This window comes from Thamnophis sirtalis, unplaced genomic scaffold, assembly GCF_051295495.1.
Source record: "Thamnophis sirtalis isolate CommonGarterSnake01/CBP01778 unplaced genomic scaffold, rThaSir2_p1.2 scaffold_3, whole genome shotgun sequence".
Taxonomy (NCBI): domain Eukaryota; kingdom Metazoa; phylum Chordata; class Lepidosauria; order Squamata; family Natricidae; genus Thamnophis; species Thamnophis sirtalis.
In genome coordinates this window covers 25,438,377-25,454,210 of record NW_028261383.1, presented here as the reverse complement: position 1 = coordinate 25,454,210, position 15,834 = coordinate 25,438,377, and the positions used below count along the sequence as shown (strand labels likewise).

Here is a 15,834-nt window from a genome sequence, read left to right as displayed (position 1 = left end):
TAACTACCAGCGAGAATTAGTCCTTACGTTTAAAGAGCACCTTTTCATTTCAGATCCATCATGGCAGCTCCTGACGCATCAGGCCTGCAGGCCTTGAGTTTGATACGCCTGGACTAGCCAAACTCATTGGTCTCTTCTGTGATTTTACTTCCTTTTACCTCCATGTTTAGCTAACTTTTCTGACCCCCCCGCCGTACAGTGAGTCACACCGACACAAGATTACTGTTAGCCACGCTTTATTCACAGTAATTACTCACAGACAAGACTTTGGCAGCAACCCAGACCCCCACAGATAAGAGATACACACAAGAGCTTCTCCAGCTTAGTAAAACGGTTGTGTCCTGCAAAAGGTCTCCTCCCAAAGTCTCTTCTTATATACTCTCTTGGGAGGAGCCTAATCATAATCACCTGACCCTGATTATCTTCTATGTCTCCATAATTGCTGCCTGCGCTTCTCCGCCCTTCTTTGCCTGGCATCCGGGACCAACTCCCTTTGGCTCTCACCACTGCTCCATGCCTCAGGCGCCTCCTGGTGGCCAACCAGCCTCTCTGGTCCGTGCTCGGAGTCTGAACCCTGCCCAGGGTCCTCCACATCTTCCAGAGCCGACTCGGTCCCTCGCTATCGGAGTCTGTTGGCAGCTCCAACGGCTCCTGCTGGGCCACAACAGCTAACAAACATGGTATTTTCTACTGGAGCCTCATCAGTGTATTAACCAGGTCCGATTGTGCTTAAGCCAGCATTTTTTTAAAATAGTTGTTGAGAACCTTTTGTGAGGTTCAGTTGTATTGGCAGTCCTTGCTTCCCATGTCTTCCCTGAGCCTTCAGAGTTACTAGGGCACTATAAAAGCAGATACACACCTGGTCTACAAATTTGTGGCCATAGTGGCCCTTCTTCAGTGACGGCACTTCAGCACTTCCTGTGGTTCTGAAGGGGCAGGAAAAGGAGTTATACCAATCCTGCCACAGGTGCGCCTTTATGATCCCGTGTTTTGACCTTCCCAGCTGGCTTCTGACCAGGGGACGCTGGGAAGGAGTCGCCAGTCACAGTCCTGTGAAAGTGCCTTTAACAACCCACCGTGATTAGATTCACCACAGCAGAGGAACAGCTGTAGGTTGGCACTGCCACGTGACATCTTAGTGACACAGATATCAGTCCCAATTGTGGTCACTAAGTGAGGACTACTTGAATTAGGATGCCATTGGATTGTGGAGAGAGGTGGAGCACAGAGCGGGGACACACAGGCTGGCCTTGCCCAGTCTTCCCTGAAAGGAAGGAGACTGCTGGCTCCTGCCAGTTACTTTCCGTCATTCCTGCAGCCGGATCCCCCACTTGGGCCCTGCAAGGCCGCCCATCTCCACACGGGCCCTGTCCGGATGGGTGACCAAGCATACTGTTGGGGCAGCGGGACTTGCAGAGTCCTGATGCTGGTGGCGGTGGTGGGGGCCAGAGCAGCCCTTTCCCGGTGTCACCTGAGAGCAGCGGCCAGCGAGGCGCCTTCTGCCGCCATTCCCGTTCCACTGCTGGTTGCTGTGGCAGTGGCCAATATTCCTCACTGTCAGCCATGGGGAAGTGGCGCACGCTGGGTCTTAATATAATGATTTTAATTTACAAATAGAAAACCTGGTCACTAATACCACTTCTTCTCCTTCTCTTCTTTCTGGGCCTTGCTTTTTTTCCTTCTCCTTTTCCTTGTCATCTTTCCTCTCCTTACATTCCTCCTTTTCCTTCCCCTCCCTATTCTGGGCGTCTTTTTTGGCAATCTCGTTAATGAGGTTCTGCAGCACTGCCACCCAACAGATCAGGCGAGGCAGGAAATGCCGGAGAGGGGGGGGGGTGGCGCCACACTATAGCCCCTTCACCCCTGCCATCCAATATTGTCCTCCAGCATGCCTCTAGCTTTGTCCATCCACGCTTCTTCACTTTACTCCTGCAGCGGAAAAAAGGCCAACGCGACGGGATTGATTTTTCTGCAGATGGATTTCTTTCCGGAGGGCGCGCTCAATCCACTCAGAGCAGCAAATTGCTCCAGCGGTACCACTGAAGAACGGATTAGGTGAGGCGTGGGGTGGGGCGGGGGTGGTGCCACGACGTAGCCCCTGTGCGCTCTGCTCCCGCCATCCAACATCCTCCTCCAGCTGTGCTAGAAATGCAGGGTGAGCAACATTGGAGGACGACATTGGACAGCAGGGCGGAGCAGGCAGGGGCTACCATGGCTCACCTGATTTGTTTGATGATAGCACTGCAGCAGTTTGCTGCCCTGTGTGGATTCAGTGCATCCAACAGAAACTCTCTGCAGAAAAATCAAGCAATGGAGGGGAACTAATCAGGGAGAGAAGCAACCTGGAATTGAGAAACTTCCTGATGGTAAGGACATTTAAGCAGAGAAAGAGCTTGCCTTCAGAAATCATTGGTCTTCCATCATGGGAGGCTTTTAAAGAAAGACTGGACAGTCACTTGTCTGAAATGGTAGAGGTTCTCTTGCTTGAGCAGGGGGTTGGGCTAGAGGACCTATAAGGACCCTTCCAGCTCTATTCTGAATCTGAGATTTGGGAGATTTAAAAAATCTTTATTTGTCATATTTCATAACCGCCCATCCAGAGGTGGGTTCCTACCAGTTTGGACCGGTTCGGCCAAGTAGGTAGCAACTCAGCCTGCCATGCCCCCGAACCGGTTCTATCGGTGGCACCATAGGCACCACCATCCGTGACCCGACAAATGCGCGCTCGACTAAAGCGTGCCGACTAAACCGCATCGCCAAAACCGCGACATCATCAACGCGTCCACAACAGTGTGCTGACAGAAGTGCGATTTAAGTTAAGGTAAGGGTTAGGTTCAGGATTAACTTTAGGGTTAGGGTTAGGGTTAGCTTTACATCGCGCTTCTGTTGGCGCGCTGTTGTCGGCGCGCTTCATCGCTCATTCGTCGGCGCGGTTTAGAACTTGCGGTTTTGTCACCGCAGTTTAATTGGGCACGCTTTTGTTGGTCGCCCTTTTGTCGGTGAACCACCGCCATCTTGTTTTTTGCTTCTGCGCATGAGGAGAAGCTATTTTTTTCATTCGCACATTGCGCACATCAAGTGCCGTGTATGGGAAGCACATCCCTGAATGAACCAGTGGTGGAAGGAGCCGGAACCCACCTCTATCATCTCCCTCAGTCTTCACGTAACACTGCATTCCATGTGATTTTACTGAAATGTTGTTTTCCTGGCAAGTAAGGTGTGTGATGGGCAAAACAGTTGCAATAAATCTTGCATTAGGATTTGGGCACCATTTCATCTCTTAGTGTCCCCACCTTTCTAAAATTAGATAAGGCACTTCTGGGATACTTTACACACTGAAATAACCATGCATAAATTCATGGCTTTATGCGGGCCTATGTGTCCATATATCTGAAATATCCAAGTCAAAAAAAGAATGTTATAATTAAGTCAATATCTGAACTACAATCTTACTAGGCTTGTTTCTGCTAAATGAATCATAATGTTAGAGGTTAAACTACAATTTTGATATTGTTGTAGTCATATATTTGGGGGGTGGGGTTTTGCTGCTTTCACATGTCCTGCATCCATTTTTTTAAACAATAATGAAACTAACGCATTAGTATGAATCTTACAGACAAAGAAGATGCCAAAAAGAGCACTCCAGACCACAGAGAATGAGAAGCAGCATTAAAACAAGCCATCAACCAACATTTATTTCCACTTCCTCCTGAAAGTGTAAAAACTCTTCTCCTTTCTCAGCAGATGAAAGTCAAGGGAGTGAATAAAAAGAAGAAAGTTTTGAGCTGGGAAAAAACGAGTGTCTGGAACTCAAGGAAACATTATATGAGACATCAAGGAGGATCATTTCTAAATCAAGAACACCTGGAAGTCATTGGAAAGAAAAAGATTCCGTGGATAGCCAAAACTGGAAAACATTAATTAAAGCCTTTGTGGAAGGAAAGGGTAGTGTGAACCAAACAACCATAGATCAGAAATATTTTTGGCTTCCTCAAGAATATCAAAGAATATCAATGTTGAATATCAATACCAACTCCCACAGACAGCCTATTGTGGTAAAAAGAGAGATTGCAGATCACAGCTGATTTTGTATGTGAGCATCCAGTCAGGCAAAAGCTATACAAATGTTTGGAGAGAGATAAAAGTTTTTTCTCGGAACAGCTCCCTCATGATACATGGAAGGGCCCATACCAGAGAGAAGTTCTATCATCAGTTCTATCAGCTTCCATTGTGACAAAAGATTAGGCATGCAAACCAATTTGGTGAGACAGAAGAGGAGTCACATGATAGAGAAACCGTATGAATGTCCAGATAGTGGGAAAAGTCTCAAGCAGAATTCCCACCTTGGGGAATATCAGAGGACTCACACAGGAAAGAAGCCGTATGAGTGTCCAGATTGTGGGAAAAGTTTCCAGAAGAATTCCAAGCTGGTGATACACCAGAGGACTCACACGGGAGAGAAACCGTGCAAGTGCCCAGATTGTGGGAAAGCTTTCAGTTGCAATTCTAACCTGGTGAAACATCAGAGGACTCACACAGGAGAGAAACCATACAAGTGCCCAGATTGTGGGAAAGGTTTCAGTTGCAATTCTGACCTGGTGAAACATCAGAGGACTCACACAGGAGAGAAACCGTATGAGTGTCTGTATTGTGGGAAAAGTTTCAGTCAGAAATCCAACCTGGTGATGCATCAGAAAAACCACACAGGAGAGAAATGTCCAGTGAAACCGTATAAATGTCCAGATTGTGGGAAATGTTTCCTACATAATTCCAAGCTGGTGATACACCAGAGAATTCACACAGGAGAGAAACCATATCAATGTCCGGATTGTAACAAAAGTTTCAAGCAGAATTGCAAGCTAGTGGTACACCAGAGGATTCACACAGGAGAAAAACCATATCAGTGTCTGGATTGTGGGAAAAGTTTCAGTCAAACTTCCAACCTGGTGATACATCAGATGACTCATACAGGAGAGAAACCCTATGAATGTCAGTATTGTGGGAAAAGTTTCAGTCAGAAATCTAACCTGGAGGTACATCAGAAAAACCACACAGGAGAGAAACCATATCAGTGTCCAGATTGTGGGAAACGTTTCCAGCATAATTCCAAACTAGTGGTACACCAGAGGTCTCACACAGGAGAGAAACCCTATCACTGTCCGGATTGTGGGAAGAGTTTCCAGGAGAATTCCAGGCTGGTGGTACACCAGAGGACTCACACGGGAGAAAAACCATATGAGTGTCCGGATTGTGGGAAAGATTTCAGTACTAGGTCTAACCTTATAAATCATGTAAGGATACACACAGGGGAGAAACCATATCTGTGTCCAGATTGTGGGAAACGTTTCCAGCATAATTCCAGGCTGGTAGTACACCAGAGGACTCACACAGGAGAAAAACCCTATCAGTGTCCAGATTGTGGGAAAGGTTTCCAGGAGAATTCCAAGCTGGTGATACACCAGAGGACTCACACAGGAGAAAAACCGTATGAGTGTCCGGATTGTGGGAAAGATTTCAGTACTAGGTCTAGCCTTATAAATCATGTAAGGATACACATAGGGGAATAACCATTCCAATTCCTAAAATGCAGACAAAGATAGTTTTGAACAACATTGCTCCCTTATCACACATAAGAAATTGCACTTGAGGCAAAATTTGAAGTGTGTAGAGGAATCTTGTATTTGGTTAATTATCTCTCGTTGGAAACCCAGCTGAGCAATTTACTGTTTAAATTCTTGTATGATTCTTTTTAGTGAAACAATAGAATAGAATAGGAATAGGAATGTTAGGATTAGGGTAGGTGGTGCAGTGGTTAGAGTGCAGTACTGCAGGCTACTTCAACTGACTGCTAGCTGCATTTTGGCAATTCAAATCTCACCGGCTCAAGGTTGACTCAGCGTTCCATCCTTCAAGATGGATAAAATGGGGACCCAGATTGTTTGGAAGCAATATGCTGATTCTGTAAACCACTGAGGGGCTGTAAAAACACTATGAAGCAGTATATAAATCTTATTGCGATAGGATAGGATAGGATAGGATAGGATAGGATAGGATAGGATAATGATCTGTCTTAGGTAATGATTGCTGCCTTCACTTATTTCTGTATATAATAAAGGAGGATATAAATATGTATGTATCCATGTATTTTTATTCAGTAACAAAATGTATGTGGCACCTTAACAAGATTTACAGCAATAAAACTTTAATAGAGAAACCAATAAACTCCATATATTGCAAATGGCAAAATGCAAAGTCTCCACATTTAAAACGTACTTGCCCTGCAAGGTTGATGGCATTTCTATAGTTTGGGAATCCCAAAAAGGTGATCCTTGCTTTTGTTCAACTATGTTCATGCCTGGTGCCATTCTTCCTCAAAACTGGCGATCTTTCACCTTGCAAGGACTTAAATTGGAGAAGTTCACCACAGGATTAGCAGCATATAAATTCAATAAATATAAACAAACATCTCTACTTCCATATCAAGCTTCTGACGTGCCATCCTCTCTTCTTATCCCAGTGCTTAGGTGGAAAGGTAATTGTTCTTTACGGAAGACCAGGAGGGTAAAACCTTGCCAAACTTCAGGGGGAAGAGTGTTTCATAGGGCAGGGTGTGCAATGGAAAAGGAACACTTCCTAGCTCCTATCAGATGTCAATATTTCAAGGCAAGAGACTAAAAGCATGCCCACCCCATCTGACCTGGTAGGACAGATAGATGCAAAAATAAAGGCGGAACAATAATGACAGGTGCCTTGGTGTCATAGTGCATATTACAATGCAATATTGGCAGCTGATTCTGCCCACAGCCTGGAGTTCAATCCTGATGTGGCTTGAGGTTGACTCAGCCTTCCATCCTTCTGCGATTGGTAAAATGAGGACCCAGATTCCTGGGGACAGTATACTGACACTGTAAACCAAGAGTGCTATAAAGCACTGTGAGGTGGTATATACATGTCTAAGTGCTATTGCTGTAATTAAAAAAATGTTTTAAAGGTGATGACTTTGAATTCTTCCTTAAAGAAATTAATCCATGCAGCTCGCACTACAAAGATGTTACATGGGCTACTCCTTTTCTTCTGATTTCTTTAAAATATTTATGTAGCCGTCCCTGTTATAACATGTTCTAGCCAGCTCCAAATCAATGATTAACTTAAAAACTGTATTAACACCAAAAGATTGAACTCCTCTGCCTGGAAAATCTCTCCTGATTTTCTTAGGCATTACAAACTGCTGTTGAAGGTAAAGCCAGCCAACTGACCAGAAGGAGGGGAATGACTCTTCCGTTCGGCTCCTGAGGTTGGAAAAGAAATATAGATGGCTCTAAGACTGGAACAGCAATTGGTGCCAAACTTTCCATTGTTAAGCAGGGATGGGGCACCAATGGGAAATACTGTGCTGCTTAGCTAAACCTGGAAGTAAAAGAAAACAAAATCCCACAAGACGAGACTGATGAAAGAAATGTCCTTCTGGGTTCGGCTCCAAGTGGGGAAAAAGACACTGGAGACATGGAGGCTGCTTGGAAAGATGGTTTATTGGTGGACAGGACCACATGGCTTGAGCCCTGAACAGAAAAGGTGATCACATGCTTCAATGTCGGTGGAGAAAAAGAGAAAGAGGGGAGAGAAGCTGAGTCCCTGGTTTTATGCTTTCTCTGGCCTTTGATCTTGAGCTTGTATTCTGATTGGTTGTCAGACTCCGATGGGTCCATGCAAGGCAACGCTCTAGGCAGCGTTTTGAATCCAGGTTTGGTTGAGTTCTCAGATGCCATGTGGTGAGTTGGGTAAAGTGCCAATATTATCATGGCTTAATGCCGTGCCCCTGGAGCTGAAGTGGAGAACTCTTTATTATGTAAAGGGACTGGCTTGGGCATCTTAATGGCCCATTGACAAAGTGGGGATGGGCAGGAAGCTGCGGGCAGCTATTCCGTCTTTTAAAACATGTTTCTTTCTTTTCACATCCAGAGAAATATTCTGCCTTTTCAATATTTCCTAGGATATTTCATTTTTCTGGGAGAGGGCTGGGTGGTAACGTCCTACAAGACAAAGGGGCGAGCTTCACTTTTACAACTCTGCTAAGGTGAAAGGAAAGTGTTCCTTGGTTTTAGTTCTTGCAAAAGAAGCTTCCTGCCTGAGTTGCATTGATGATAAGGGTGTTTCTGAGACCCTCAAAGGACAGACTGGATCGTCTGGAGAAAAAAAATTATGGATATGGTCCCTCAGTGGAAAACGGCATTTCAGTAAAAATAAAAAATAAAAAGAATCGTAGAAACTTCAGATAGAGACAGAATGAGTATATTTTTAGGGTGGAATGGAATGGGAATGTAGAACAGAATATTTTATTTGGCCTAATAAACTAATCAATCCCCATACTGTATATAGCAAATGGCAATATGCAAAGGCTCCACTTTTAACATGTACTTGCCATGCAAATACAGGGCAGTGCTAGCAAGGTTGGTGGCATTTTGATTGTCAGGGAGTCCCAAAAAGGTAATTGTAGCTTTTGTTCAAATTAGAAGTGAACCAGGCCTTGTGGTCTTATTAACTATGTTCATGCCTGATGCCATTCTTGCTCAAAATTGGTAATCTTTCTCCTTGCAAGGAGTTAAACGGCAACACGTAACCACAGGATTAGCAGATTACAAATTTGATAATTAAAGTAATGTATGATGGACAGCCTCAGCAGGGCAATTTTTTACATTCATCTCTTTTCCTTCTGTTTTATTTAAAATATTTATGTAGCCATCCATGTTGTAACAAACTCTGGCCACCTCCAAAGCAATAATTAACTTTAAAAACTATATGAAAACCAGATGCATACAAACAAAGATCTGTTACCAAATCAAGCTTCTGATGTGTAGGTGCCTTATCCTGGGACTTGGGGGAAATGCTAGATCTTTGCAGCATATCTGCTGCAGCATATTCTTTCTCTTCCCAAATGTATTTTATTTATCAGAATCAAAAGAGAGCTGTAAGGGATCTTGGAGGTCCTCTAGTCCAGCCCTTTGCTCAAGCCGGAGTTCTTATACCATTTCAGACAAGTGGATGTCCAGTTTCTTCTTAAAAACCTCCAGTGATGAAACACCCACAACTTTGTCAAAGAATGAAATAAGATTGGTTTGGCATGATCTGCTTTTAACAAACCTGTGCTGGCTACTGGTTACAACTTTATTTGTTTCTAGATGTTCACAGATTTTTTTAAAATTATTATTATTTTCCTAGTATCTTTCCAGGCATTGATGTTAGGCAAATTGTTCTGTAGTTTCCTGTGTCTCCCTCCCCATTTTTTGAAGATGGGAAATACATCAGCTCTTTTCCAATCTTTTGGTAGTTCTCCAGTGCTCCAAGATTTTTCAAAGATATGATACAGTGGTTCTGAAATAACATTTATCAGCTCTTCAGAATTCTGGAATGTAATCCATCAGGTCCTGGTGATTTACATTCATCAAGGTCAAACTGCTACCTGTAATTCTCTGCTGGGAGAGACTAAAATGTAAAGATAACAAGGCAAAAACATGAAGGCTTGCTGAATTTGAGTATGGCTAGTCTAGAGAAAAGAAGGACTGGGGGTGACATGATAGCAGCCTTCCAATATCTGAGGGGCTGCCACAAAGAAGAGGGGGGTCAATTTATTTTCCAAAGTACCAAGAGGCACAACAAGAAACAATGGATGGAAACTAATCAAGGGGGAAAGCAACCTGCAATTAAGGAGAAACTTCTAATAGAGAGAACAATTGGAACAGCTTTTGGAGAAAAGATGGGACAGCCACTTGTTTAAATTGGTATAGGGTCTCCTGCTTGGACAGTGGGTTGGGCTAGAAGACCTATAAATATTCTTCCAGCTTTATTCTGAATTTGGGACTTGGGACATTTAAAAAATCTTTATTTTTCATATTGCCTAGTGGCCCATCTCCCTCAGTCTTCACCTAACACTTGATTCTTTGTGATTTTATTGACATGTTGTTTTCCTGGCAAGTGAGTTTTATGGGCAAAAAAGAAAAATCCCAGCAGAGACAGGGGGTCAAACTTCCTCAAGTTGCGGAGGGAAGTTTCCAGGAGTTTTCCTGTACCCCCTCCCTACCCCTGCCCGACGAAAAAGTGCCTGAAACAAAAGGAAGGTATACTTTCCCCTTTCCAATATTTGGACATCATTTCCCCCCTCCCCCGCCCCCTCTCCAAAAAAGGCGCTTTCCTTTGCTTTGATTGCCGTTTCTAGCAAACGAAGCTTAAGGCTCAGGTCCAGAGATAATGAGTTGCCGTCTTGGGGGACCTGAATGAAAAGTTTTGGGGATGGATCCTCAGGGAGAAAAGCTGTCGATGAGCTCGAATAGGACTTGATGGCACAGAAGGAAGCACGGAATCAGTGAGAACGCTTTAGGGTAGAACGAGCATGTTCTTCCGCTTTATGACGCTAGATGGCGCTCTACAAAGGGGCAAAACACCCGTCTACAAAGCAAGTACCGTACAACGGCGGCAGAGTTAATCTGGGGAGGGGGAGCCTCGTCTGAAACGAATTGAAACGATAGAGTACGGTATTGCTAGAGAAGATGTGGAAGCGTTGAGGCTAAGAGCAGAGGAACTTCCTCTACCGGCTCAGCCACGGGAGTATTTTGGTGTCGGCGGAGCCTCTTGTGCCGTTTGGAGGGTCGAAGCGGTTCCTGGGAGGTGAGTGGAGGGCAGGTCGGAGGAGAAGCGGGGAACAAGTCGGACCCTTTGGCTTCCTCCACGGTGTATGAAGCAGAGAAAGCGACGAGGCTAAAACATGAGGGCTGCCGCTGCATACCTTTTCTCTCCCTAAATTTTGTTATCCTTACGCCGCACGACTTAAAACTGCTGCCTGTGATTTTCTGCTGGGAGATTTAGGACACTTTCTTTAGTTTTCATATTTCTTAATCGCCCACTTCCCTCATCCTTCACGTAACACTCGATTCCTTGTGATATTAATTGGCATGTTTTAATGGCAAGCGATGCGTTTCATGGGCAAAACAGATGTTTTAAATCTTGCATAAGTTTTGGGCATCATTTCGTCCGTTAGTGTCTGCACCTTTCTAAAATTAGATTTAAAAAATTGAGCTAATGCACTCCTGGAACTTTTTGCACACTGAAATAAATTTACATTGTCTACAAACATAAATTCATAGGTCTTTATTTCTGCATGAATATGCATGCATATTTGTATGATCTGTCCAAACCAAAAAGAATGTTATCATATGATAATTGTGTCATTGATGGTGATTGTTTTTTTTCATGCAAATATATGGGTTTTTTTCCTTGCTCTCTCATGTACTGGACTAATATTTAAACAAGTGAAACTTAATACATTAATATGTATTTTACAGATAAAGAGGATGCCAAGAAGAGCACTTTGGACAAAAGAGAATGAGAAGCAGCATTAAAATGTAAAAACAAGCAATCAGTCAAAATCTTTTCCACTTCCTCCGCAAATGGAAAAACTCTTCTCCTTCCTCAGCAGATGAGGGACAAAGCAGATATTAAAAAGAAAAAAAGTTTTCACCTGGAAAAAAAGACAGTATCTGGAACTCAAGAAAACATTACATGAAAAGTGAAAGAGGATAATTTACAAATAAAGAAAAAGTAGGAAATATCTGGAAGTCAGTTAGAAGAAAAAATATCCCTCCAAGTAAAAGATCACAAATATTTTTGGCCTCCTCAAGAATTGAAGAATATCAGTGTTGGAAAAACCCCAGAGACTGCCTATTGTGGGAAAAACACCGATTGCTAATCACAGCTGAGGGGATCCACCCAGTGAAAGCGATACAAAAGTTTGCAGTGCAGCAAAAGCTTTATTTAGAAAATCTTCCTCATAATTCATTGAATGACGCATACAGGAGAGAAAATCTACCAGTCCTTCAAATGCGACGAAAAATTAAGCATGAACACCAGTGTGCTGAGATACAGGAGGATTTACCCAAAGGAGACACACTTTGAATGTTCTGATTGTGGGAAATGTTTCACACAGTACTCTGATCTGATGATACACCAGAGGTCTCACGGGGCAGAGAAACCATATAAGTGTTCCGACTGTGGAAAAAGTTTCACTTGGATCTGTCGCCTGAAAATACACCAGAGGAGTCACAAAGGAGAAAATCCATATGTGTGCCAAGATTGTGGGAAAGGTTTCAATTGGAATTCTCTACTGGTGGAACATCAGAGGATTCACACAGGAGAAAAACCCTATGAGTGTCCTGATTGTGGGAAAGATTTCTGTCGGAAATCTGACCTGGTGAAACATCAGAGGACTCACACAGGAGAGAAACCATATAAATGTCGTGACTGTGGGGAAAGTTTCAGTCATAATTCTTACCTAGTGAAACACCAGAGGACTCATACGGGAGAGAAACTGTATGCGTGTTCAGATTGTGGGAAAGATTTAAATTGTAATTCCGACCTGATGAAACATCAGAGGACTCATACAGGAGAGAAACCATATACCTGTCCTGATTGTGGGAAAAATTTCAGTCAGAATTCTTACCTAGTGAAACACCAGAGGACTCACACGCAAGAGAAACCATATGAGTGTTCGGATTGTGGAAAAGCTTTCAAATGGAATTCTGATCTAGTGATACACAAAAGGATTCACACGGGTGAAAAACCATATGAGTGTCTATTTTGTGGGAAAAGTTTCATTCAAAATTCCTACCTTGTACGACATCAGAGGACTCACACAGGAGAGAAACCATATAAGTGTCCAAACTGTGAGAAAAGTTTCACTCAGAATTGTGATCTGGTGATACATCAGAGGTCTCACACACAAGAAAAACCCTATGAGTGTTCAGATTGTCAGAAAAGTTTTAGTTGCAATTCCGCCCTGGTGAAACATCAGAGGAGTCATACAGGAGAGAAACCATATAAATGTCATGATTGTGGGAAAGGTTTCGGTCAGCATTGTCACCTGTTGGTACACCAGAGAACGCATATAGGGGACAAACAGTATAAGTGTGTAGATTGTGGTAAAAGTTTCACTCGGAATTCTAACCTGGTGATACACCAGAGGACTCACACAGGAGAGAAACCATATAAATGTGTAGATTGTGGGGAAAGTTTCTATAAGAATTCTGACCTGCTGGTACACCAGAGGACTCACACAGGGGACAAACGGTATCAGTGTGTGGATTGTGATAAAAGTTTCATTCGGAATTCTAACCTGGTAATACACCAGAGGACTCATGGAGCAGAAAAATTATATGAGTGTCTGTTTTGTGGGAAAAGTTTCAGTCAGACTTCCAACCTGGTGCAACACCAGAACACTCACACAGGAGAAAAACCATATGAGTGCCTGGAATGTGGGAAAAGATTCAGTTGGAATTTCCACCTGGTGATACACCAGAAGACTCACACAGATGCGAAACTGTATGCGTGTCCAGAGTGTGGGGAAAGTTTCAGTTGCAAGTCTGAACTAATGAAGCACCAGAAGACTCACAGAGGAGAAAGACTGTATGAGTGTCCAGATTGTGGGAAAAGTTTCACTCGGAATTCTAAGCTATTGAGACACCAGAGAATTCACACAGGAGAGAAACCATATGAGTGTCTGTATTGTGGAAAAAGTTTCAGTCAGAAATCTAACCTAGTGGTACACCAGGGGACTCACACAGGAGAAAAACCATATCCATGTCCAGATTGTGGGAAATGTTTCCAGCATAATTCCAAGCTGGTGGTACACCAGAGGTCTCACACAGGAGAGAAACCCTATCAGTGTCCAGATTGTGGGAAAAGTTTCCAGGAGAATTCCTACTTGGTGAAACACCAGAAAACTCACAGAGGAGAAAAACCATATGAGTGTCCGGATTGTGGGAAAGATTTCAGGACTAGGTCTAGCCTTATAAATCATGTAAGGATACACATAGGGGAATAACCATTCCATTTCCCAGATTGCAGACAAAGATAGTTTTGAACAACGTTGCTTCCTTATCACGCATAAGAAATTGCACTGGAGGCAAAATTTGAAGTGTGTAGAGGAATCTTGTATTTGGTTAATTATCTCTCGTTGGAAACCCTGCTGAGCAATTTACTGTTTAAATTCTTGTATGATTCTTTTTAGTGAAACAATAGAATAGAACAGGAATAGGAATGGAATGTTAGGATTAGGGTAGGTGGTGCAGTGGTTAGAGGGCAGTACTGCAGGCTACTTCAATTGGCTGCTAGCTGCATTTTGGCAATTCAAATCTCACCGGCTCAAGGTTGAGTCAGCGTTCCATCCTTCCAAGGTGGATAAAATGGGGACCCAGATTGTTTGGAAGCAATATGCTGATTCTATAAACCACTGAGAGGGCTGTAAAAGCACTATGAAGCAGTATATAAATCTTATTGCTATTGCGATAGGATAGGATAGAATGGGATAGGATAGCGTAATCTGTACTAGGTAATGATTGCTGCCTTCACTTATTTCTGCATATTATAAAGGGAGATATAAATATTTATGTATCCATGTATTTTTATTCAGTAACAAAATGTATTGGCAGCTTAACATTGTTTACAGCAATAAAACTTTAATAGAGAAACCAATAAACTGCATATATTGCAAATGGCAAAATGCAAAGTCTCCACATTTAAAACGTACTTGCCCTGCAAGGTTGATGGCATTTCTATAGTTTGGGAATCCCAAAAAAGTGATCCTTGCTTTTGTTCAACTATGTTCATGCCTGGTGCCATTCTTCCTCAAAACCGGCGATCTTTCACCTTGCAAGGACTTAAATTGGAGAAGTTCACCACAGGATTAGCAGCATATAAATTCAATAAATATAAACAAACATCTCTGCTTCCACATCAAGCTTCTGACGTGCCATCCTATCTTCTTAACCCAGTGCTTAGGTGGAAAGGTAATTGTTCTTTACGGAAGACCAGGAGGGTAAAACCCTGCCAAACTTCAGGGGGAAGTTCTTAGCTTCTATCAGATGTCAATATTTAAGGCAAGAGTCTACCTTATCTGACCTGATAGAACAGATAGATGCAAAAACAATAAAGATGGGACAATAATGACAGCTGTCTTGGTGGTGTAGTGATTAAAGTGCAGTGATAAGGCTAACTTTGCTCAGAGCCTGGAGTTCAATCCTGATGTGGCTCAAGGTTGACTCAGCCTTCCATCCTTCTGAGATCGGTAAAATGAGGACCCAGAATGTTGGGGAAATATGCTGACACTGTAAACTGAAAATGGTATAAGGCACTGTGGGGTGGTATATGATTCTTATTGCTATAATAAATGACCATATTGAAATCATGACTAACATTTTCAATTGCACCTTAAAGAAATGAACCCAGTGCTGCTCGCATCACAAAGATGTCACATGGACAGCACAGTAATGGACAATCCATTACTGTATCCACTGCTGCGTTGTGGACCAATTGAAGTTTCTGGGTGGTCCAGTACAGTGATTCAAATAGGAGGTGACCAAGGCATGAGTGACCCATGTGCAAGGCCTCCCGGTCCACGAAAGGTCACAATTGGTGCAATAGATGAATCAGTGCAAAGCCCCTCACCCTGTCACAATCTCAAGCAGGAGCCATGAGTCCAGGAGAACCTCCAGATTCTGCACCAGGTTAGTCGCCAAAGGTAATCACATATCCCCAAGCCACTGCAACTATCACAAATATGAGTCAGTTGCAAAGCCTCTGAATTTTGATCATGTGACAATAGCAATGCTGTAATGGTTGTAAGTGTGAAAAAAGGTCATGAGTCCCTTTTTCCCATACTGTTAAACTTCAAAGTGTCACTAAATGAAATATAATTGGGCATCAAAGTATGGATGGCCTCCCCTAGTGATTTTATGTAGATGTTAAAAAGGAACTGCAGAAGGCTTGATCCCCAGGGCATCCCAAATTGCA

General features: G+C 43.1%; 2 protein-coding genes across 4 annotated transcripts in view; both read left to right on the top strand.

The window, feature by feature from the left end:
* LOC106548129 (uncharacterized) overlaps nt 1-15,834 on the top strand; it is a 29,837-nt gene that overhangs the window by 6,366 nt on the left and 7,637 nt on the right. The window contains exons 1-2 of one of the 3 annotated variants that reach the window (XM_087711621.1): nt 10,396-10,659; nt 11,334-14,072. In XM_087711621.1, coding sequence (XP_087567747.1) covers nt 11,831-13,867 — 2,037 coding nt within the window. In that variant the 5' untranslated portion in view covers nt 10,396-10,659; nt 11,334-11,830 and the 3' untranslated portion in view covers nt 13,868-14,072. The other 2 variants (XM_087711620.1, XM_087711622.1) reach the window with 2 other exon arrangements.
* On the top strand, nt 4,228-6,128 carry LOC148047671 (uncharacterized). The gene has a single exon (XM_087711707.1). It carries the CDS (start codon nt 4,248-4,250, stop codon nt 5,565-5,567), a length of 1,320 nt encoding a protein of 439 aa, XP_087567833.1. The 5' UTR covers nt 4,228-4,247; the 3' UTR covers nt 5,568-6,128.

Coding starts and splice junctions, on each gene's coding strand:
- LOC148047671 (XM_087711707.1), top strand. CDS start 4,248: ATGCAAACCAATTTGGTGAGACAGAAGAGGAGTCACATGATAGAGAAA.